Source organism: Rhincodon typus, chromosome 26, assembly GCF_021869965.1.
Source record: "Rhincodon typus isolate 14 chromosome 26, sRhiTyp1.1, whole genome shotgun sequence".
NCBI classification, from domain to species: domain Eukaryota; kingdom Metazoa; phylum Chordata; class Chondrichthyes; order Orectolobiformes; family Rhincodontidae; genus Rhincodon; species Rhincodon typus.
In genome coordinates, this window is record NC_063357.1 from 12,942,884 (window position 1) to 12,967,883 (window position 25,000).

General features: G+C 40.1%; 2 protein-coding genes across 2 annotated transcripts in view; one reads left to right on the plus strand and one right to left on the minus strand.

Annotated features, from left to right (window-relative positions):
- Window positions 1–13,033: 13,033 nt before the first annotated feature.
- srsf1b (serine and arginine rich splicing factor 1b) lies at window positions 13,034–23,120 on the minus strand. Its single transcript, XM_020530635.2, is given in 6 exon segments — window positions 13,034–19,572; window positions 20,001–20,122; window positions 20,124–20,198; window positions 20,588–20,760; window positions 20,840–21,027; window positions 22,449–23,120. Coding segments are annotated over 6 exon segments (828 nt in total). The 5' UTR covers window positions 22,646–23,120; the 3' UTR covers window positions 13,034–19,499.
- A 499-nt stretch (window positions 23,121–23,619) lies between these two features.
- The window catches only part of LOC109931365 (dynein light chain 2, cytoplasmic), a 32,263-nt gene continuing 30,882 nt past the window's right edge, over window positions 23,620–25,000 (plus strand). Inside the window, exons 1-2 of the mRNA XM_048612766.1 lie at window positions 23,620–23,720; window positions 24,236–24,363. The gene's annotated coding sequence lies outside the window, so the exon portion shown is untranslated. The remainder of the gene's footprint in view (window positions 23,721–24,235; window positions 24,364–25,000) is intronic.

Below are 25,000 nucleotides of genomic sequence, written 5' to 3' on the forward strand. Positions count from 1 at the left end.
ATTTCGCCTCCGGACGGGCAGCAGACGGGGAGAGGAAGCCACAACAAAGCTGCGGAAAACACAGCGCCGGGGCCAACATGGCGACCGCCGCCACTTCCTGTCACCTTTCACCTCCCCCTCATCTGGGTGCAACCATGTGCCGAAGAATCCGGGGGGAGGTGACCTAGACAATGGGAAGAGCCACAAGTTGCAACATCCATCCGCAGCCAGCTCCTGTTAGACCCCACTGTGAGCAGGTTATGGACATCACATCTTAGGAAGGATGTCATGGCCCTGGAGGGAGTTCAACGCAGGTTTACCAGCATGACAACAGCATTTAAAAAAAAAATGCGGATGTTGGAAATCAGAAGCCAAAACAGAAATTGCTGGGAAAAACTCAGGAGGTCTGGCAGCATCTGTGGAGAGAAATGACAGTTAACGTTTTGGGCTACCATTAGTTTTGAGGAAGGGTAACTGGACCCGAAACATTAACTCTGATTTCTTGCCTCAGATGCTACCAGACCCCTGAGTTTTTCCAGCAATTTGTTTTTGTTTACGTTTCAGGTTCAGTTCTGAAGAAGGGTCGCTGGACCTGAGCAAACTCTGATTTCTATCCACAGATCCTGTCAGACTTGAGCTTTCCCAGAAATTTGTTTTTGTTACTAGATTAATACCTGGACTTTAGGGGTTATGAAGGGAGATTAGACAAGTTAGGCTTTTATTCTCCAGAATTTAAAGTCAAAGGATGATCTAATCAAGGTCTTCAGGATATAAACAGCAAAAGACAGTACATAAAGAAAGATAAGCCATTTCCACAGTTTGAAGAAATTAGAACCAGGGGCACTAAGAATTATGGCCAGGCCATTCAGGAGAGCGAGTAGAAAGTAATTCCACATGTAAAAAGAGTAATGAAGGCTTGGAATGCTCTTCCTCAAACAGCAGTCAATGCTAATTCAATCGTTAAATTTAAATCTGAGATAGACATTTTTATTAAGCATGCATATCAAGGGATACAGGCTCAAAACAGGCCCATGGAACTCAGCCACAGATCAACCACAATCTCAAGGGGCTGAATGGCATACTCTTGTTCCAAAAAGTTAACTGTTTCTCTTCTCAGACACTGTCAGACCTACTGAGTTTCTCCAGCATTTTCTGTTTTTGTATCCATCCACTGCATTCCCTAGCTTTAAACCCTGCTGCCTTAATTTGACATTAAAATAATGCTGGGGGAGGAGGTACTCAGCAGGTTGGTTTTTTCTGAACAATATTCTGTTTCTGTTTAAATTTCAGTTACGTTTGAGGCATTTGTGAGGGCATTAGATAACTGTCCTTATTTAAATAATGTGTGGAGTGACTTGTGAAACTCAGTCATAACACTCAGTAAGACGGCAGGTGCAGACACGATGGGCCAAATGGACTTTGCACCACAACATTTGAGATTTTCAGCATCTGCAGAATTTGACTATTTTAAGGCAACTGAAACCAACTTCTCTCCTGATCCTGTCCCCTGTTCCATCCAATTCTGCATCTTCCTCTACTTTAAAATATTCTATCCAATTACGTTTCACTTAGAAAGATGCCCAGCCTCTATTTCCCTGCAGTGAAGAACTCCAAACAACTAAATTAATATCTGTGGTTCTCTCTCCCTACTATCAGGATGTGGCAAGTTCAAATTGAACCCACCCTCGACTCCCATAAGCAAGCACATAATCAAAATGCGTTTGAGTGAAAATATAACTCTTGAAGTTCATAAACGCCTACCATTTTTCTTTCCTGTCAACACAGCACAATATTTAAAAGAACAAAAACACCTGGAACACTGGTCAGGCACCATCTATGGAAAGAAATAGAGTTCACAATTGATGATCACTGGCCTCAAATGTTATGAAAGATCAGGGACCTGAAACATTAACACTTTCTCTCTCAATAAATGCTACCTATTTTTACAACTGTTTTCATTCTTCCAGCATCCACTATATTTTGCTTTGAAATCAAAAGGACATTAATTTAGAGTTTTACAGCATGGAAAGAGCCCCTTCAGACCATCATGTCTATGCCACTCATCAAGCACATATCTGATCTAGTCCCAGCACAGTCTATAGCCTTGTATGCCAAGTGATAATCTAAATACCACCCTTTCAGGCAGTGGGTTCCAGACAGTCACCAGAGCAGATGAAAGAAATTCTTCCTTAAATCGTCTCTAAACCTCTTACTCTTTACATTAAATCTATGTTCCTAGTTATTAATTTAAGGGGTAAAGTTTTTCCTTTTTACTCTATCTGTGCCCCTCAATTTTGTACACCTCACTCAGTTTCCCTCTCTGCTAAGGAAAAACAATCCCAGCCTACTTAGTCTTCCTTCATAGTTGAAACACACTAGCCCAGGCAACATCCTGGTGAATCTCCTCTGTGCTCTCTCTAGTACAATCATATCCTTTCTATAATGCAGTGACCAGAATGTCTAGAGAATGAGAAAACAGTGCTTTTTATGGCCAGGACACCTCAAAGCACTTTTGAAGTGCGATCATCGCTATAATGTAGGAACTATGGCAGCCAATTGACGCACAGCAGCCCTGGGTTCAAATCCCACCACTGCAGATGGTGGAATTTGAATTCAATAAAAATCCAGAATTAAGAGTCTAATAACGTCCATGAATCCATTGTCGATTATTGGAAAAACCCATCTTGTTCACTAATGTCTTTTAGGGAAAGAAATTAACATCCTTACTTGACCTGACTTGCACGTGACTCCAGACCCACTGCAATGCAGTTAACTCTTACTTCCCTGCTAGGGATGCGTAATAATTGCTGGCCGAGCCAGTGATGTCTTCATCCCATTAATTTTTTCTTAAAAAACTACCAGAGAGCCCGTTTCTGTAATGCAGATTGACAGATGCATTGTCCAGGATGGATGCAAACAGAACTCCCCTGCTTTTCTTCTAATACCAATAGGTATTTGTTTTTAAAACACCTACAAGGGCAGGTAGTATCACAGTTTAACATTTCAGCTGAAAGACATATTCTAACAGCACAGCACTGGCATATCAACATTGATTTTTATGTTCAAATCCTTCATTGAAATATGAACCTTTATCTCTCAGAAGAACGCTAAGCCACAAGTTGTCAATTAAGACTGGAACCTTTTGGAAATGTTTTGGTCAATCAAATCTCCCACTTCCTCCACCTCTTTGCCCCACCTCCCACCACCCACACATGGCAGTTAAAGGACATGTATTACAGGTCTCAAACATTTTCTTTGCCAAAAAGTAAGATATAAAAAAAAATGTATCTGACATAGATAAAATCCAATTTCATAGTTCAGCATCTCCAAAACAAGTTAGAGATATGGCAATACTGGTTGCCTGGTATTCTGCAACCTCCCATAGCAAATTTCCCACTTGCAGACAATGTTTCAGGGAATGCTAGGGATATCTCAGTGTTCCAAGGAAGGATTACTGAATCCAAAATGTTAACTGATTTCTCTCCACTGGCCTGCTGATCCAGTAATTTGTTGCAAGAATTCAGGGATTTGAGGCAAAGATGAATGTTAGTTGTTACCTGGGTGTTTGGTAATGCTCCAATGTGTACAAAGATGACAGCCTGGCTGATCTGTACCTGGTTCTGTTGCAAACAGCACAGGACAGTCGATTGAGTGCTGGATCAGTTGCTGCCTCCAGTTTAATCTCCTTATTGTTTTATCTGCCTCTGGAGCATTTGCTTCTCTTTGGCTTTTCCAGCTGAAACAAACTTAGACAAGCTTTTCCCTGGGACTCAACATTCCCAAGTGACATTCCTTGTCATGCTGCCATGAGTGCCCCTCGGACTGAAGCTCACCACAAAAGATTCATTTCAGCGAGTATCAGGCACATTGGCTACACAACCAGCCCGGTTCACTTATGATGCCCTCAACATGGTGTGGGGACTCAGCCTGCCAGCTTGAGTGAATGCCTGAGTATTTTGTCCTGAAGGCAAGATGCAGAAGCTATTGAAGGCAGCTCAATAGAAAATGGTTGCTTCTTCAGTATAACATTAGTACACAGTCCAAGCCTCATATTCATACAGCGGGCAAACACTCATTCTGGTAGGCAAATTTGCCTTCCTCATACCTCCGACAGATGATCAAAGCCTGCCCAAGACAATACTTGCTGCTGAGATAGGTGAACTCAGTCACTGCCAACAGGCAATCACTGACTGAAATCTTGGGCTTCAAGGAGGGTTTTCCTATCTCTGCTTCATTCCTGTTTGAAGAAAGTTATTGCAAATATTGGAGAGCACATCCATGCTACATCACACATCTTTGAGCTGGCAGTTGTATACTGGCTCACACATGTACATTTAATGCTGATGCCCTAAGGATATAACAAATAAAAGGTTGTTGCCATAGTCCTAACAGAATACAGGTCTCTCATTAGATAGAGATGATAGGGGATGGTTTAACCCAAGGGCCACCATGCCTCAAGCAAAAGATGAGGTTGAGGAGGAGAATCCTTCACGGCAACCTCAGCTGGTGTGGGAATTGAACCCATGTTGTTAGCTTCACTCTGCATCAGCAAATCAGCTGCCCAGCCAACTGACCTACAAAGATTTGAAGTAGACCCTAAACTGAGTGGAGCCTGCTCTCCAATTCAACAGTAGGGGTTACCAACTGTGATTAAATGTAGTTCTGCAGATTTAATCCCATTTTCAGTATTTTTATATTTGGGCAGCACGGTGGCTCAGTGGTTAGCGTTGTTGCCTCACAGCGCCAGGGACCCAGGTTCGATCCTAGCCTTGGGCAACTGTGTGGAGTTTGCACGTTCTCCTTGTGTCTGCATGGGTTTCCTCCCACAGTCCAAAGATGTCCAGGTTAGGTGGATTGGCCATGCTAAATTGCCCGTAATGTTCAGGGATGTGCAGACTAGGTGGGTTAAAGGGGGAAATGGGATGCTGAGGGTCGGTGTGGACTTGTTGGGCCAAAGCGCCTGCTTCCACACTGTAGGGATGCTTTGCTATGATTTGAATATCTCGTAAAGTGAAACATCCAAAGAAACCGCCAAAACAAAAAAAAAAGAGATAACAAGGTGTAGAGCTGGATGAACACAGCAAGGCAAGCAGCAGAAAGGCTGACGTTTCGTGCCTAGACCCAAAAATCTAGTTTATTCCACTTTCCAATGCTGCTAACAGCTATGTCCAACATGGATCTTCAATCCTTCACACTCCAAGTCAATTCTAGTGCTGGTAAACCCCCTCCAGTACGACCATGGCTGATCTTCAATCACAACCTTATTTTCTCCTACTCCACCACAGCTATTACTGGTTGTTGAACAATAATCAAACATCTCAAGTGTATTTTAAACTCGTGGAATAGCTCAAACCAACTAATCATTGTGGCTTGTACAATGAATGTATTGTTGTTTTCACTTGCTGCTGCATAACTTTAAAATCTACATAAATTTAATATTTAGTTTCAAGTTTTGGTGTGACTGACATTTTTCAGTGCAGAAAGAACAAGTAAGCCCATGCAATGTTAAAAATTAAGGAGATAAACATTACTGTGATGGCACGCTAGTAATTCACATGTCCCATTATCTATATTGGACACTTGTCTGACTGAACTGTTTTGGTCAGTCAGTTTAACGAGTCCATCTGTTGGTTGGTTGTGCGTAAATATATCGATTTAAACTTTAAAGTTTAAATGATCTCCAACTAACTGAGTCGATTTGTTTTGCAATCAACTCCACTCAAAAAGGTGGGGTGGGAGGTATAATGGTATATAGAAAAACAGTATGAGAGTTGAAACTACTCAAAAACTTATTGCTTTTGTTTTTGGTTATATTACTGAGTAAATATCTACAATACATTCCACTCCCTTACTGCTTACCTTCATATGCAGGGGCCCCATTAAGCTCTCAAAGCTTGGCTTTCCCTTGGAAGGCTAATCAAAGAAAAACAGGCTAAGGATTTTCGGCCTTATAAATGAATAGTTTACACATTCACATCATGAAAACCACTGTTGATAATCAAATTTTTATTTCAGCTGCATTTTAAAAAGCAGAAATTCCTAGGTGCTAATGTTGCATTAAGCATCAAGACAATATCAGAGTACTATACTAATAACAAGTATGAAATACTTACACTTGATGTTACATTCAAGTTTGGGTACTGAAGCACCAATTCATGGTAATTATCATTTTGGAAAAATTCAAGAATTTTTCTGTTTAAGAATTTAAGTCCAGTACTTGCTTTTAAATTCAGTGTAACTTGCTTTGCCTTTTATTAATTCAATTTAATAAATTAATTGATTCGTAACACTGAAGATATGGTATTCAAGTGTTGTTTGCTCAATAGCATAGTCAGCTGTATAAGCAATTTGGCATTCATCACCAGTTGTTAGTTTTCGGTTATGGCTGCATGAGATTGTGTGTGGAAGTTTCTTGTATAAACGAGTATGCAAATACATTTAGAACAATGCAAGGCATGTACAAAGTTAACAAATAATGTAAGGTGCAAGGCTATTTATAAAAAATGCAAGTTAACAATTTCTTCTAAAAAATGGCCTCAAAATTGATATTTTGTTTCATACATGAATCATTGCATCTGTACAGTGTGGAAGCAGGCCATTTGAGTCCACATCAGCCCTCTGAAGGAGTATATCCCATTTAGACCCACCTGTTTATCCTATCCCTATAACCTTGCATTTCCTGTGGCCACCTAACATACACACTACAGACAATTTAGCACAGCCAATCCACCCAACCTGCACATTTTTGGACTGTGGGAGGAAACTGGAGCACCCGGAGGAAACTCACGCAGAAAAGGCGAAGAATGTGCAAACTCCACACAGACAGTAGCCCGAGGGTGAAATCGAACCCGGGTACCTGGCACAGTGAGGCAGCATTGCTAATCATTGAGCCACTGTACTGTCCTTATTTGCTACCTTAAAATTGATATTTCTATTGCAATGTTTTATCACCCATGACAACAGCAAAATAAGATGTTAAAAATTCACTCGGCAATGCTTCCAAAGCTTGAACACCCATATGCATTCTGGGATTTGTAGTCTAAGTCTCTTTAAATAGCAACCTTGAGCCTAGAAAATTCCATAAACCCACCATTCTGACACTGGCACAGGGGCAGATGGGAAATACCATCACACAAACATTAATAGTTTAAAATGGATCTGTTACCAATGCTTTGCTGCCAAGACTGTTGACCGTTTACAGAGCATGTCTGAATTAAGGGCCATTAGGAAACCGTCCTTTGTATCTCTACCGATTCCTCCTAGTCATGAATCCCTGCCCATTAAACTTTTTGTAGCGAATGCCTTTCAGAATTCCAACTATCTGTTGGCTTCCCTCCATCTATGCTGCTGGTTTAAAAAACGTGAAATTTGTCAACTTCCTTCCATTAAGACTATATTATGATTCTAATTCCATTCACTTCACTGATTTCAATTCAGTCTAAACATTTTATTCATCCACCTCTAACTTAGTTAGGCACGTAATTGATTAGTTTAACCCCCTCAATGTCGAATGCAAACTCTTCCTGTCTGAAAGTCATGTGTACTATATAATAAAATCAATGAACTTAAAAACATGCTATGCTTTGTCAAGTAACTCATTCCATAACTAATACCACCAAACACGATAACTGGTAGTGACATTTTAAGCTAATTTATATTCAGTATATATGTATTGTTACTGAATTGGTTTCTGAAACGCATGCAAGATACATATTAAGGCAATATTCAATTAACACACAATAGTGATTTACCATGAAAAGAATTTTCATTTACTAGTCAAGATCAAATTGGGAAACCAAATGTTATATCATTATTTAACCCACATTTTTTGTAATTCTGATTTCATTTTAATAATGAACACATTAGAGAATGGGCGGGGGGGGGGGGAAGAGGAAGAAAATGTTCCTTGTCATCGGAAAATCAGTTAGGCCTTATATAGTCATTCAAATTCAATAGGAAATTCAGGAGAAGCTTCTCCTATCCAGAGTTACCACATAGGAGTTTATATCACATGAAATAGTTGAGATGAATATCCTAACTAGCTTTCCCTTAAATGCATTTAACTACATAAGGAAATGGTGAATTGTTATACTAAGATTGAAGGCAGGATGTGGTGCATATGCAAGATAAAATATAGAAGAGACAGACTGAATATTGTGTTTGATACATATCTGAAGCCACAAGATTTTGTGGTAGCCACTCTACAGATAAAGGGTTCTTTCAAAATCCTTGGGATTTACTTCCACTTACCTGTAATTTAAAACACAATAAAACAGGACACTGGTTCACTGGGATGCTGCTGTAGAAGAAAAAAACCTGAAAGCATAGTAGCTACGTTATAACTAGAATATTCAGATTCTATTGACAAGCTTTCAATTTGCCTTTTTTTTGAAAGCATTAAAAAAGGTATTACAGGGTCATGAGTTCAAAAGACCACTGGACCATGACGTGTGCAAAGGCAGCGACAAGGTGGTGCCATTCTCCATTAAGCTGCAAACCCAATTAAAGAAACGAGGACGCTTTATTCAAAAGTATGAATTTTGCACCAAAGTGTACAAGACAGAAATAACTGCACAGTCATCTCTTACAAAATATAGCACTTTCAAATGACAGACAGAATGAGACCTTGATCAGATGGGCCCAGGAGTGGCAGCTGGAGTTTAATTTGTTGCATTTTAATAAGGCAAATCGGAGCAGGACATATACACAGTTAACGGAAGCTTCCTGACTACTAATGCCATGCACAGACAGGTTCATAGTTCCTTGGAAGTAGAGTCGCAGGTAGTGAAGCGGCATTTGGTATGTTTGCCTTTATTGGTCAGGGCATTGGGTATAGAATATGGCAGGTCATTGGTTGGGCCACTATTAAAATATTGCATGCAGTTCTATTCTCCCTGCCATAGGAAGGATATTGTGAAACTTGGAAGGGTTCAGAAAATATTTACATGGATATTGCCGGGTTGGAGAATTTAAGGTATAGGGAGAGGCTGCATAAATGGGCTATTTTCCCTGGAGTGTTAGAGGCTGTTGAGTGACATAGTGGTTGAAAAATCATGAGGAGCATGGATAAAGTGGATATCCAAGATCTTTTGCCTGGTTTAGGGGAGTCCAAAACTAGAGGGCATAGGTTTAATGTGGTGGTGGTTGGGGGAATTAGATTTGAAGGAGACTAATGGAGCAACTTTTTCACATTCCGTATTGTATGCCTGAATGGAATGAAGTGCTACACGAAGTGGTAATGGCTGGTACAACTACAATATTTAAAAGTCATCTGGATGGGTACATGAATAAGATGGGGTTAGGGGGATATGGGTGAAATGGTGGCAAAACAGGACTAAATTAATTTAGGATATCTTTACAGCATAGACAACACACAAAAAGGTCTGTTTCCATGCTGAACAATTCACTTTAGTTGAGATTTACAAAATCTGTACATTACACAGCACACATGGCTGTACTTGATTTTGTTGGTTCAGTGATAGTGTCTCAGTGCAAGTTTATATCTAATGTCTTCACTACAAAGTATTGAATTTATGAGGCACTTGAAATATACATTACCTTTTCCATTGCAAGTTTGTTTAGTCATATCTATAGGGGAGTTATCCATTTGTGTACTACTTGCACAACAATATAACTCAAGAATGTAACATTGGACTTGAAGTGAGGACAGATCAAGCAAACATTTGGCAATGCAACACTTAATGCAAGTCCTCACATTTGTAAGAGACCCAACAGCTAAATTCCTAAGTAACAATGTGATAATGGCTACATTGTGTGTAATGCTGGACGGATGGATGAATCTTGGCCAGGACACTGGGGTAAACTGCCAATTCTTCATTAACGAAGTCCCACCAAGTATTTTACATACATGAAGGAATACTGTTTTCATTTTCATGCAAAAGCTCACTTCAACAGTGCATTTCTATAAGGACATCAGAACATTAGCCTTGACCTGTGCACTCAAATCATGGAAGGAGGAAGGACCCTGAATCCACATTGTTGAGTCTGCAGTGTTCTCAAACCCATGTCTAACACCCAAAGAACACAATGTGCTCACTGATCCCTCTTCCAATCTGGTCTTTTAATAGTTTCAGCCAATTTCAAATGGCTAAAACATCTAATTGACTTCAGAAAACCATACTGGATTGGTGACAACTGTGACATGGCAAGTGGTGATTAAATACAATAAAGCCAATGCTATAATTGGCAGAATGTCACAAGTAGAGGGCCTATGGACTTACTTGTAAAACCACACAAACTGTCAAAAATAAGAGTAAACCCAAGTTTGCAAGTTAACAAAAGTTGCAGATGTATTAAGTTACATATGCTGTAAGTACTCAGCAAGTCAGGAATCATCTGTGGAAGACAGATCTATTAACCTTGTTAGAACTGGAAGAAATTAGCTTTAACCTTGAAACAAATGGGGGTAGGGGAGAAAGGAACTGTGCATCTAGTTAAGAAACAGAAGTGATCAAAGAAATGTACATGGCAAACAGATACAACTGCACCTCCCAACCAATAGATGCTTTCATTATCTCATTGTTGAAATCAATATCTGCAAAATGCCCATTTGGAAATGAAGGGGAAAAATGTGGGTCAATGAATTAAAATGGCAAATGTCAATGGAAGATCATACATCAAACAGGTAACTTGTCAACTACCCAATCTAGTATTTGGTCACAGTTCACAAGCAAAATTGAAAGTGAAACTTTTTTGCTGTTTCATCTGGAAGGTGTGACTCTAATCTTGGCCATTGACCATAATTTTCCTCAAATGGGTATTTAAGAAAAACATCTATTCAAAAGAAAATTTGAAGGAACTTAAACTAAAAACTTAGATAACCAGAAATCTTACCCAAAAGAAAGCATAATTTTTCTTCATTCTTTCATTTTCCAACTTCCCTCTTGTAAATTGTAATATTCAAGAGTTCATGATGCAAAGTGACCCAAAAGTACTGCCTTTAAAATTTACTAATTATTTCCTCCCCAATCTATTCTTTAGCCAAATTTTTTTCCACTATTTTCAGTGATCAATTAAACAGCTTTTTACAAAAAAGTAAACATTTTAGTTTTAGTCTTGCTTTCTCTGCAAATCCAATTTTTCATATGACCATGAATCAAGCAATGAGCACGTCCAGCATGTACAATTTCCCAGTTAGTGGTAACATTGAGACCAATTGTTTGATGCAATCTTCAGCTGTCAATGTCTGCTCAGTTGATTTCAACATCTGTAAGCAATACAAATTTCAAAACTGTGTGTCAGCCAGTGTGTGACATGTCTGTAGATTTACATACCTGTGGAAGCTTTCAAGTCTACTTTTCTCTGAAAATGGTGTGCTTTGACAAAGTGACCTCAATTAAATCACAAATCAACACTAGTTACTTTAACTTTATCAAGCTGCTGAGATGAAAATTCATATGGTTCATATTTACAATTCAGAGCACATTTGTTTGTTTATTCAGTGGAGTTGAAAATTGCAGCCTTCCAAAGTGTGGTTATGGAAACCTTTATGCTCTTTAAAAACCTTATTCCTGGTGAAGGTTCTCTAATGTGTTTCAACAAGTGTTCAAGGAGGTCAACAGTCAAGGTAAACATCAGATGCATTTAAGACCAAGCTAGATGAACACTGGGGATTGAGGAATGAGAATATATTAAATGGGAGGAAATATTTCATGTGAAACATTTCAAAAGGTGGCAGCTACAAACTTTGATCCCTAATCAGTTACTTCACAAGAGCCACAAAAACTGCTGATCAAAAATACTGCACCATAGAAATTCATTTTAAAGTGATGTGTTTGTTTCCAATTAAGGAGGCAGACACAGTAAATCTGTTCTCAGAAACTATAACATTATATCCAGAAAATAAAAACTCAAACCTAGACCTACAGTTAGATACTTAGTCACCCACTTCAGGAATCATCAACAAACCAAACAACATTCCACCAGTTCTCCAAAGCTCAAACTGGCAAAAAAAAACCTTTGCTCCCCCAATTGTAATCCCACTACCACTGTTCCCAAATCACAATGCATAACTTACTCTAGTGTTGATAATTATCAGCTACCTACATGCAATTGACAGCACGCAATGACAAGTTTATGTCATTCCCACAAGTGAAGAGCCCAAGTACATCAGAAAAGGTCTAAAAATCCACAATTACACACAAGAGTAAGTCACTATACATTAATTCTGCGTTACTTTACGGCATAACTAAGATAATACATACCAGAAACCGTGCCCTTGATTGTACCAACTGAGCTGTTAAGGTTCCATCTCCCACTGCGAAACCTTTCAGTTCTTCTAGATTTGCATTTCCACCAAACTCCATTGCTTTCCAGTGATGACCTACAATGCTGGCCTGCAGCATGAGATTTATCCAACCCACCTACAAGTAGCTTCAAAGCTTTCACAATGACTCACTGACCTGCAATCCTGATCAACTGCCAAATTTGAAAAACCACCACAATCAATACTTCTCATGAAGCCTACTGGTGACCTTCAGAGTACTAGGGTTTTGTTTGGCAGGGCAGTGTCAAAGCACATATACTGAACTTCAACTTGTGCTGCCATTCTAGTTGTAATAATTCCTTCATTTGTGTCACTGCATTTAAGTATCTGAAATGTTTCACACAAACAGCATTTTACTTTGAAGTCACAGAGCTATTTAGTTACACACAAGTCTATCATATGGTCCATTCAGGCACACACACAGTAGCCAATCCCATTTAAATATGAAATCACCCACTTCACACACCAGCTGCCATCATATGTTAATAGTATTTTATGATGGCATCTACTAGCAACTAGAACGATCACAGAAAGTCACATTAACAAAATCAACATTTATGCCTACATATTTTGTCCAAATAAATTTGACCATTGTTGCCAACTGCATCCCATGGAGCCAGAGGCCATATTGCATTTGCCTGCAACAGTTTATACTGGTGCTTTTTTTTTTTTAAAAAAAAGGATGACTTTCTCCAGTTAAGTCCTTTCAAAGGTCCCAAAACTCAAGAAAAGACAAAGTAATTTGCAAACATTAGTGCGGAGACCATGTGTTCAAAAGCTTTTGTTTTTATTGCCAAGGTTTAAAAGTCTATAGTATTAACACATGTCCCATTACTGGATCACTCTCCACTGACTGTTCTAACATATTAAGTTCAAAATTAAGCTGCTTACAAGTCACATCTTCAATTCCCTTACAAATTAAGCTCCTATTATTGTTGCATAAAAGCATGGAGACATCCAGCACATCTGTTATCAGTGTACAGCAGAACTGAGAGAAGATTGTGTTTCTTGGAACATGTATATCATTTGTATTAGAATTGGAGGAATAGTCGCTGGAATGGAAGAGCAAAGTTTAATTACAAAAATTTAGTTATCAAGTGATTATTAAATACTTAAACTACATACAATCACCCAGTTAGGGTGAGATTCAGCTGCTTCACCACCCAACCCCCTGATAAAGCTCAGAAATTTGTTTTAGTGCAGGGGTAGAGACGTGATTTTCATCACAGAAAGCACTTACCTCTTATTTTGTGACTGATGCTATTACTTATTTAAAAGTAGCACAAAATAAAAAACCTCTGTATAAAAATTAGGTTCCCTGATGCAAAGCCTGCAGAAAGCCAAAATCTGCATCTGTGTAATGTTCATACAAAAACAAATCCTTTGGCAAAACCATTGTTTCTGGAGCCCAAAGAATCATATTATTCATATTTACAATTGTGGACAATGACTCAAATTTTAAAATTCAACTTTCAAAGAACAGGAGTTATTGCAGAATTTATTGATGTTAAGATCCAAAACTAATCCACTACTACAAAGTCCATGACTTAAGCTTAAACATTCACTGCCTCATCGTGATAGATCTATCCTTTATAAGAGGCAATGCAGCAACTCACCACAGCCCCTTCTAAACCCATGACTTACCACCTCAAAGGACCAGGGCAACAGATGCATGGGTACATTACCACTAGCAGGATTCCTTCCAACACACCATACTGACTTCAAATCATAAGTGCCATTCCTTCAGTCACTGAGTTAAACTCTTGGAACTTGCTCCCCAACACAACGGTGTGTCTAGACCATGTGGACGCAGCAGTTGGAGACAGCACTCAGTAACTCCTTCTCAAGGGAAGGAAACATAGCCTAGCCAGCCACAATTAAGTTAAAAACTTCCAACTGTCATTAATACTAGTATATAACAATCCAGCTCAATATTAAACCAGCTTCTAGATTTCTGTACACTCTCAAATCTAAAATTTTGCATTAGCTCCAATATTCCACAGTTTGTCCACATTTAGGATGCTTCACTATGCTTTGCTAAACAAAGTCCGCATTGCCCAACCTAGCTACAATACTGATGCCACTTAAACAGTTTGCTCACCTGGCTGGAGAAATCACAATTTATTAGGATGGTTACAAATCAATTTTCTCATTACAATTACGGCATACACATTTTCTCTAACTTTGCAGTCAACGTGACAGCATATTGTATACAGCTGGAGTGCACAAGTGAGAAAATCAAATGCATAGAGAATTAAAAGAACTGCCAAAAAGACACTAGTTTATAGATTATGAGACTAAAAACTGATGAGGAAAGATTCCAGGCATCTTTGTCAGTATGTCATCTGCAGCAATTGTGCCTATTAATTTGATATCAGGGTGTGTTAATAATGGCTATTTATTCCCCCTCTAGAAATGTACCGTACTAGACCGGATCCTAAAAATGTCAAGAAATCTGAAAAAGCTCAAAATTTAAGCTGTTGCCAGTTAAATTCTAAAATTAATCTCAGGGTTCAGGCAGCATTCAACTAATCTGAACCAAGAGATTATGCATCTATGCTAACTCAATATTATCCATTCTAGAATGCATGTGCTCCATTTCTGGCAATCAAATGCTGACAAATCACACAAAAGTTGCAGTAATCACATCACAATTGTTAATCCTTCAGTGTTGACGACATCACGCAACTATAACGGAGCATAATGGCCATCACCATCCATGTCACCTGTAAAAAAAAAAGTCCCAAAACAGAATAAAATGACAGTGTACATCATATACTGAAGTACCCATACTGGAACAATTCAAAGGCACAAATCTCTCACTGAAGACAGTTACAAACCTTCAAAGATCACTGCCTTGCAACTTAAACTTGCACCCATTCCCACCCCCACACTGGAAGTTATAGATAAAACTGCATAACATTGAAGGTTGCTCACTCATTGAGATCTCAAGCCAGAAAAAGTTTTATTCCAACAGGGAAAGTTAGAGCTGGAAGAACTGTTAACTCAACTGAAATAATCCCAAGTCACTAATTTTTCCAGACAATGGACAGATATTACAATGTAATCCCTTCTCTTCCCAGTTATTTAGGAAACCAGAACAGTTTCAACTAGGTTGTTCTTGTTCTACATATCCTCCAACTAAACACTAATTATAGGCCATCCAGAGTGCAATCTTGATTTTGCAGTTGTTTACCCCTGGGGAAAAATGTCCCTTCCCATTGACTGAATGAAGGTATCATCATTCTTGATCTGTGGAAGTATTATGTTGAACATCAACAGAGTGGATTTATTTCCATAATTCCTGTGTAAATATCAATGTCACAAGAACACTTGCAGTTCAGCAATGCCTACCAAGAAATGGGCAAGCGCAGAATGGCAAGGATATGACATGACATCAACTCAGGCCAAACAGATCACTCATTTCCTTCTCCCAGCATCTCTTCCCACACCACTTTAAACCAATTTTTTAAATTTCCAGATGTTCACAACAGCAGGGAATTACAGACGTCTTAGTACCAGGATGCATCTGAGTAGGGAAGTGGAGAAAGCCTAGTATCAGAGCTTCCACAATAGGAGGAAATTCCATGCCTTAATCTGCGTTTTATAGGCAATTCAGTAGTAGAATGACATGCATTAAGACACTATCACTTCGTAAGAGATCAGTGGTCATGCTCAATTGGATGGGATGTATTCAGATTAACTGCATAAGACAGTTAGGTTGCTAATTTTGCAGCTAATATAGATGGTCACAATAAGTGGAAAAACCAAGAACCCATTCCATCAACTACTTTATCACTAATGTCCATACATTCTAACGATAACCTGCATCACTTAAAACCCTCAACTAGAGACCTTCCTTCTGTAACTGGCAAGATTAATCAAACTACAAACCATTCCCCATGACTATATTTGAATCAAAGACAAGAGCTGCAGCAAAATAAACAGCATATCAAAAACAAAATACTGCAGACATAAGTTTGAAAAGACTTTTGTAGTTTGACCTGAAAGCATTATTATATGCATCCCAAAAAATCCACAATTTTATAAAGATGGTTGTAGGAACACATTCTTCTCCCAGTCATCTTAATATTGCCTGGAAGAGACACCAAAAACAAAATTGGATGGTGTTAATAATTTACGCCTCCATCAAAAACATGACCACTATAAGCCCTTGCTGCTTGCCGTGCTTTTAGGTGCATTAGTCATTAGTTGTGCAAGGGTACAAGTGCTGGTCAATTTAAATAGCCAGCACTTGCAAGACCAAAACAATTGGGTCAGCTGCAATTGTTCACATGACCAACCGAAAAGGTCAGAATTCACATATACTATCCTTTAAACTATATAACTGGTTCAGAAAGATACCCAGCTAAAGGATAAAGGTGACAGAACAGACTACTGATGCAATATATTAGCTAACTTTTCCCACAATCACAGCAGCAGGGAAAATTTGTCTATGCACTTTACAACTACAGGATGTTTCTGGGCATGAGTGCATTTCTAGCCTGCGACTCCAACTATCAATAAGCTGATTCTCAAGTGACTTTGTTACATGAGCCAAATTATGTAAACCAACCATCACTGGAAATCAAACTGGCACCTACTGTTGGCTACCAAGCAACAGCCTGGGTGTACTTAGGCATATTGCTGCTATATATAATGTATCACAGGAAGAAATAAATTTGATTCTATTCACTTACCAGAATATTCTGGCTACCAACCGCTGCTATACAAATTAGATCAGAGGTGACAGGGATCAGTGTAAATATATTTAGTTAGGAACAGCAAGGAAAGACCAAAGTCAACAGCAGAGGTGGTGGACATGGCCATTGCAAATAAGGAAAGAATGTGCCATACTGTAATATTTGTTATGGGAAATGTGTTGATCAATGCATGAGCACAGAAAATACTCCACTGCAATTAAGTGTGAAGAAAAACAGCAAAGGCTTTGTTGATCCTTTATTAAAATTCACAACATTCTTTGTCTCACTTTACTCATTACACTCATCAGGTTACGTGTTATCTTAATGTCTTAGGGAGTGTTGGACAAAACAAATGTCTGCACTGTCAAACATACAAAATATATCAAATGGTGCTAACCACAAGATGTCTCTACACTAAGTGGGTGCTTTAGGAGCAACTAGTGGCAACATGCAGCTTCCTTATTAAATTATACCCACTTTTGGAGCACAAAGCTTAAAAAATCCAAATAAATCCTAAAACTGTCACTCCTAACTTTTTCCTTTGGGAATTTGATAAATTGATCTGTACGTGAAAGACAAAATTGGGAAATTTGTGTCATGTTCTACTATACTTGAAATAAAATAGCCTTTTTTTGGCTAGTTGGGTAAAGTTTACTTGTAGGATTATACCTAAATCTAAATAATCTAACCATCTGGATCATTAGGGTAAATGTTTGTTAGATTCTCACTCAAACTGGGAAGCCCCTGGCAGATGCCAGCAATGCAAACTTAAAGACGACACCAATTACACAAGGGAAACCTTGCTCATTAACTAATAAAAACGATCAGAATGTGCATAAGCAACGTGGCATTGCAACTTGTGAACGAACGGGAATATATAAAATGCACGTTATACAGCATTTTGTTGTGAACAGTTTTAGGATTACTCAAGGTTCCTCAAAATTACAGAAAATAAAAGCCAACCACCTGTTCACAAAATCACAAACTCAAACACACAATTAAAAAGAATTTATTGTCAAAATGGAGATTAAACATTTAAGCTATGAATAGAAGTAATGCTTTGGGCCAAAAATTAATCAATTTTATCTATTCCCTTAATTTTAGTATGCACAGCCAATTCAGACTTAATTTTTAACAAAATACCCCTTAATCATAGTTACAAAAAGTTAAGATATCACCCTGCTTAAATTGTTACCAAATCCTGAATGCCGAATCCATCCAAGGAGATTGCTCCAGCGTACCTCTCTCGGTCCTGGTTCACTCCGTTTACGAAAAAAAAAGGCAAAAAAAGCCATTCCCACGGGGTATCCATTGGGCTCCAACTGACAAAAATGAAAGGCAAGTTTTTTTTGGCATAACCAATTGTGGGTATGGGATTGGGGTTTTGAGGGTGGGTGGGGTAAGAAAAACAAAAAAAAAAAAAACACAAAAACAAAACAAAAAAAAAAAAATCCACAAATACACGGTTTGACTGGGGCAGGAATCCACTCCTACAGCTCCTGGTAAAATGATCCCGCTCCATGAATCCATGTTATGATCCTCCCTATCCTATCCTCACAATGAATTGAATCCATAGATCCAGCTCCAAGGATTGGGATCCAATGAGCCCTCTCCAATCCAAACCTTTAATAACCAGCAAAACCAAAAAAGGAGGCAAACGTTAGATACAACAAACAACAAGTTTATATGGGGTGGGACAGTTATAGCTCTCATCTGGCCAATATGTACAGACGCTTTGACAGATGAACAGCATAAACTGCATCCACACCCCCACAGTCAATGTGAACGTTGTTACATATTTTAAACAAGAAACTTTATTCCACAATACCATTAAAAAATGACAACTTACTATTGTAGTTAAGTATTCACTAACCCAACATCATAGTCCACTAATGGGCACACATGATAGAAGCCATACATTCAGCATACTTAACTACATTAAAGTATGTCCATAGATACTGCTTAGTTTATTTAGGATGTACACGAAAGAAGATGTTGGACTAGTGGATATCAATTCAAGCCCTGATAGCATTACTACACACGCACGTCAGTTAGCACAAAATTTACTGGTGCAGTATTTACTTTCATTGACACCTTCATTTCTAATTACCATGTGAAATCTAGTAATTGAGTTGTACTGTACATGTAATTCACCACTTAACTGTGTTACAAACTAGAGATTGATGAATTTTTGATCCAGGTAATGAAACTGTGCTGAAAGACAGCCATTTTACTTTTTAATTCTTTCAATTTTAAGTTTTAATCAATAGGACTTCTGTTCAAAATGGTGAAAACCAATGCCAGACTAGTCACACAGAACATGCAAGCTCAGCAGTATTGATGCCGCACAGAACTTCGTATCCCGGCACAGCAACACCATAGCTCATGGATTATACAACCATTTGTACAGAAGAAGCACAACTTCAATACTGCCAAGTTTAATTGTGACAATAGCACTTGGAGTCATACCATTGCCTCCATAAATGATCAAGATTCCTCCTCCTCCTCCAATTAGACACGATTTGACATTCCTAATATGACTGAAATGAGCTCCACAATCCTTTAATCCAAAGAATGCTTAATCCATCCTCAGTTGTGATATGTCTATAGGAAAATACATGAAAAGGTAAGATAAGGTACAACACAAGGTTTTCACAAAAATGTTTCACAACAGTCCTATCTACAGTCTCCTACAATTCTCACATTAGGATTTATTCAATTGAAATGAAATCAACTATAAACATTAACAAATTATCGCAACAGTTTACTGTTATTCCAAGTCATGTTGACACCATTTTGAAAGCTTCCCAGACTCCAAACCTACCCTGTCTATACAATTATCAGATTTCAGTAATGACATAGGAGGGAATGTTAACAATGAAGAGAAGCAACCATCTTTATATGGATATCAATTTAAATTGTGTTCTAAACTTGAATAAAACAAGTTAACGTGGATTTAAAAATAAAGAATCCGTTCTATTTAGGGAAAAAGTGTGGTGGCGCACTACAAGGAATTCCATCAATGGATTTACAATCTAGCTACGCGAGCGTGATCTGCTATGACGGGGCGAGTAGCGGGGAGATCCTCTGCTTCGTCTGGGAGAGTAACTACGGCTTCTGCTGCGACTTCGGCTACGGCTTCTGGTTCGACTGCGGCTACGTGAACGAGATCTTCCATAGCTTGGACTTCTTGGACCATCAACTTTCACACGAATATATGCTGTTTCTCCCTATTGAATACGTGAAGAGAAATGTTGACTACTTTCAAACATTATTCAGGAAAGCCAGTGTATAAGACTAATACTTTGTCATTTTCTTTTCTGCTGAAAAGGTCCTTAGGTCATTCAACTGCACACTTTCAACCACAACAGATTTGACATATAGCATGCTGACAATTTTGGGACTGTAATTAAGACTAGAAATTTAACTCAAGTTCAGCATAGTATTTTCACCCAAACTAACTGGATTATATTTCAGAAGTATCAGTCATAAATGTAACTAACGTTTGAGCCATTCTTTTCAGAACTTCTTGACCACTGTCTTACCTGAAGTCCAAATGAATAGTTAAGTTATGGCTCTTAGTCATCATCTGTAAAGCTTTCAGAATTGGGTCACATACCTCGTGAGATCGAAATTTTGTGTTATCCAGTTTTCGCACTGCATAGCTCATATCTTCTTTGCGAACAAACTCCACGACACCAGTTCCATCACGGAAAACATCAGCGTAACATACATCACCTGCTTCCCGCATGTGATCTTTCAAATCCTGCCAGCTACCACTTGGAGGAAGCCCTGAAAAAATGTGTTATTTAATAAGATTTCCAGAATTGTTCAGAAAACATGAAAATCACAATTGCTCTGACTGTCTCACCTGAAACTACCACTCTGTACTCAGAGCGTCTAGAAGGGGGGCCATATCTTCCTCGAGGGGTCTGCCCACCACCTCCTCCACCGCCACCCCCTCTTCCAGTCCCTCGACCACTCCGTGGAAATTCAACACGCAGGCGGTAACCATCGTAATCGTAACCATCTCGACCGTACACAGCATCCTCAGCATCCCTGAAAACACAAGAACGTTAGAAGACCACATGGTGTTTAGATTTGGGGGGGGGGGGGGGGGGAAAGAAGGGGGAGAATTGGAGAAATGTCCTAGTTATCGAAAATAAAAAAAAAAGTTCACCCGTGAAGTCGACCCTTTGAAGCAGTACTGTCTTCTAACAATGCACCCGCTAAGTGTGCGGTAGGAGCAACCAGTTAAACACCAGAAGTGAACGTACTGCCCCCGGCGCACTGATTTACACCTTCAACATCCCCCATCCCCGGAAAAAAAAACACGTGGAGCTCCGGCCTCCAGTTTAAACTGGTCACAGTAAAAACCCGCCAAACAAAGGGCTTGCGTGGCGTAGTTTCCTTCTGCAGCAAAATGGCGATCAGATACAGTTGTCGTCAATTACAAACACAATCGGCTTATAAAAATACGAAAATGTATTCACTCGAAAGCAAGCTCACGTCACAGAAATTTAACTGCGGTGCAAGGAAGCCGCGATGCTTCAATTAGGTCAATTTCTGCTGGTTCAGCAAGTGTGCGATTCCAAACTAAGAACACTACGTACAAATTAAAGAAACCAACCACCACAAAGACTCGAGATAGAATTCAAATCTCCTCCACCCCCAACCGCGCGGTCAGTGGCAAATAATTACTCGACTAAAACAAGTTTAAGTCTGCAAATGCAATTTCCTCCGCCTACTCCAAGAATTAAAAGTTGTAAACAATCTTGTCCGGAAAAGTACTTTTAAACAGTTTGGGGGAGAATTGAGAGATCGGTACAATTAGTTATGGGTGGGGGGCGGCAAAAGGGAGAATTACATTTGGCCGCACCAAGAGCAATCTCGCCCCAAAAATTTTAAAGGCAGCAAATGCAAACCCCTGCACGAATTACAACAAAAGCAAAATAACCCCCTTTCCAAAAGTTTGAAGCAGCAAACAAAATACCCAACTTAAAAGCTCAAATGCAAATCCCAAGAGAATCAAGTTGCAAATAAGTCCCAAAAATGAAAAACTGCAATACAAACCTGCACTTCTGAAGATTTTTAAAAAAAATTGCTAACGAATGCAATTTCCCCACGACAAATTTCAAAGCTGCGAATAAGCGTTTTTTTGGGGGGGGGGCGTCCCTAAAAGGAATCAAAAAGTTGCAACGCAGCCCTTAAAAACGTGTGAAATCAAGGGCGCCAAAAGCCATTTCGGCCAACGCCACGTCTAAAGTGAAAACAAAACTGGACCAAGTACGATTTATCCTAAGAATTTAAAAGAAAACAAACTAGAAACAGAGGATGCAACCTGCCCTCCACGCGGGGTGAGACTGGGAAGCCCCATGCATGCAACACAAGGAGGGAAGTGTGGTGTTTGATGGAAAGAGAGGGCAGCCATGTCTCTCTGTCTGTCTAGTCTGTCCCCCGTCTGGAGTCTTTGCTTGTACCTCGGATCTTCGAACTCGACGAAGGCGAACGGCGGGCCGCCGCGGCGGTTCTTCAGGTCGATGTCTCTGATGCTGCCGTACTTGTAGAAGACGTCCTCGATGTCCTTGGTGCGGATGTCGGGCGGCAGGTTGCCCACGTAGATCCGACAGTCGTTGTTGCCCGCCGGGCCCCGGATCACGCCGCTGTGGTTCTGCATCCCGTTACCCTCCAGCCCGACGGTTGACGACACTCGGGGGGGTTAGGGGAGGAAATAAAACACCGTTTGGAGAGGGATGGGGGGCGGGGTGGGGTTGGGAAGTGGGAAGGGTGGCGATTAAATTTAAAAAAAAAGTAGAGGAACGGAGTGGTTATTTTTTTTAAAAATCACAAACGAAGGGAAGGACGAAGTAAGTGGATTGGCGCGACTTTTTTTTCCTTTGAGGACAGCACAACCTACGCGCTCACCCTTCCTCGCTCTCTCTCAGGACACACGCCGCAGGAGGATTAATGTCGAATAAAATGCGAGTCGTGTGGGTTTTTTTTTCTAAAAAGGCGCTGTGTATATGATTGGAAACAATCTTCCCGGCTCCTGTCCGCCTCTTCCCGAGAGCAGCTCAAAATGGCGACCGCCTCGCTCCACACAAACCAACGGCACCAAGTAGTGCCGACGGCGACTGCGCATGCCCATACTTCCCGACAAAGAGTTCCCCCTCCAACCCCATTGTACCATTTTACCTCTTCACGGACGTTTCAGGTCCTTCGCTCGTGCGTCTCTGCGTACGTCTACACCGACGAGCTAAGGGTCAAACACGCTTTACCCCCAGCTCTTTTCCGTCCCGAAACCTGAACCGTCGTTAGCCCCGCGCTTCTCCCTCCGCGTCCAGCAGGTTCACGGCAGCGGCGGAGGGACACAGCGTCCGCCCGGAAGCGACGCGGCGCTGACGTCACGGGGCTTCGCGCGCTCTTGGGCCCCATTGAGCTTTTACTTTGTACACGCCCCTTCCCTTCCCTTTCTCTCTCCCACCCCTCAGCTCACCTCCCCTCCCCTTTCTATTTCCCTTTCTCTCCCTCCTCCCCCCTACCCTTCCCACCCCTCACCTCCCCTCCCCCCTCCCTCCCCCCTCATACATAGCTGCCATTCACTAGAGTTGTTGTGATTATCCTGATATTTTATGCTTGGGAGTTCACAGTGTTGTGTATTGCTGTCTGAGCTGCTACTGCCATGTGTCCCCAACACCATCTGTCGGCCACTCATGTTTTGTAGAGTGATAAAGAGTGAGCTGAGCAAGAAGGTAAACAAAACACTCAACCGTTGGTCTTACTGAAGCGCCTACAGTATCTTCTCTTCACTGTATGGTACCTTTTTTGCTAATGAAGATTCTTGCACACTGAATGAAATTTCAGTAGAGTTATATCTCGTCAATCAAGAAACTAAATGCTTTCAATCACTGGATTTATTGAACGTCTTTTTCATTGTTTTATTATCACTGCTGTTAGCTGTCTTCTGAATTGTACGCTGACTTTCACCACCATGCCTCAACTCATCAACGGCTACTCTCCCGACCTATCATGTTTTATTTCACATAATTCAAAATACATAATCACTTCGTTTCCTTACAGTACTTTAAATAAATTGGGCTGAGAGAACTTTCTGAACCTACGCAGTGATCATTTGTTTTTTAAATATTGATCACTTTTAAAGAATCTGGAATTAGTGATGTACTATGAAAACAGCATTGTTGCACTTGCCAAAATGTGACTGCTGTGCTGTTTTGTAATGGTTCAGCTGCTTTCTCCTCCCTTTCAGGGTGTATGGCCAGGGGCCAGTCAGACTGAGCATGCGAGCGAGTGGGTGTAGGAGATCGCTGCTGCTGGTCTGCTTCGGTTCTTATCACGATCATCTAATGATCTGCTTATGTTCTCCCTGTGTGGAAGGTAAGCAGACAACACAATAGTTACAGTTGTCAAAGTGAGTTACTAAGGAAACATGACAGTAAAATGAAACCTATTCCAGCGGTAGAGACCAAGGCAGAGTTCTAGTGTCAGCGACTGTAGTTATAGGATTCAAGAGGTGAATTGGGGAGCAAGCACTTTGAAAACTGCATTGCTGTTCAGTGGTATACCGTGTGGGCTGATTGCATGATGTGGACGTGGTACGAGTGTTCTCTTACTTTTTGTTCTTCCTTATTTTGGTCAGACCTGGAGAATTTCCTTACTCCACAGTTGCCATTAATTATTAATAACTAACATCTGGTCTAGGGGCAAGACAGACTGTGTGCTCAGGTGGAAGTATGCAGAATGGAGATCCCACAGCTTTCTCTCTGATTTAGTCTAGAGTCGGAAGGCTCAAGGGCATCCTCCCTGCCTGAAGGCCAGCTAAGGTCAACTTAAAGGCCTCATTCCACTCAGTTGCAGTAGTGATTCAGTAGTAGCACTACTGATCGAGCTGGTTGGGTCCAAAAGGACACTGCTGCTATACTGGGTTTGGACCAGGTGGTGACGGAACCAACAAGAGGGAAAAACATACTTGACTTAATCCTCACTAATCTACCTGTTGGAGATGCGTTTGTAA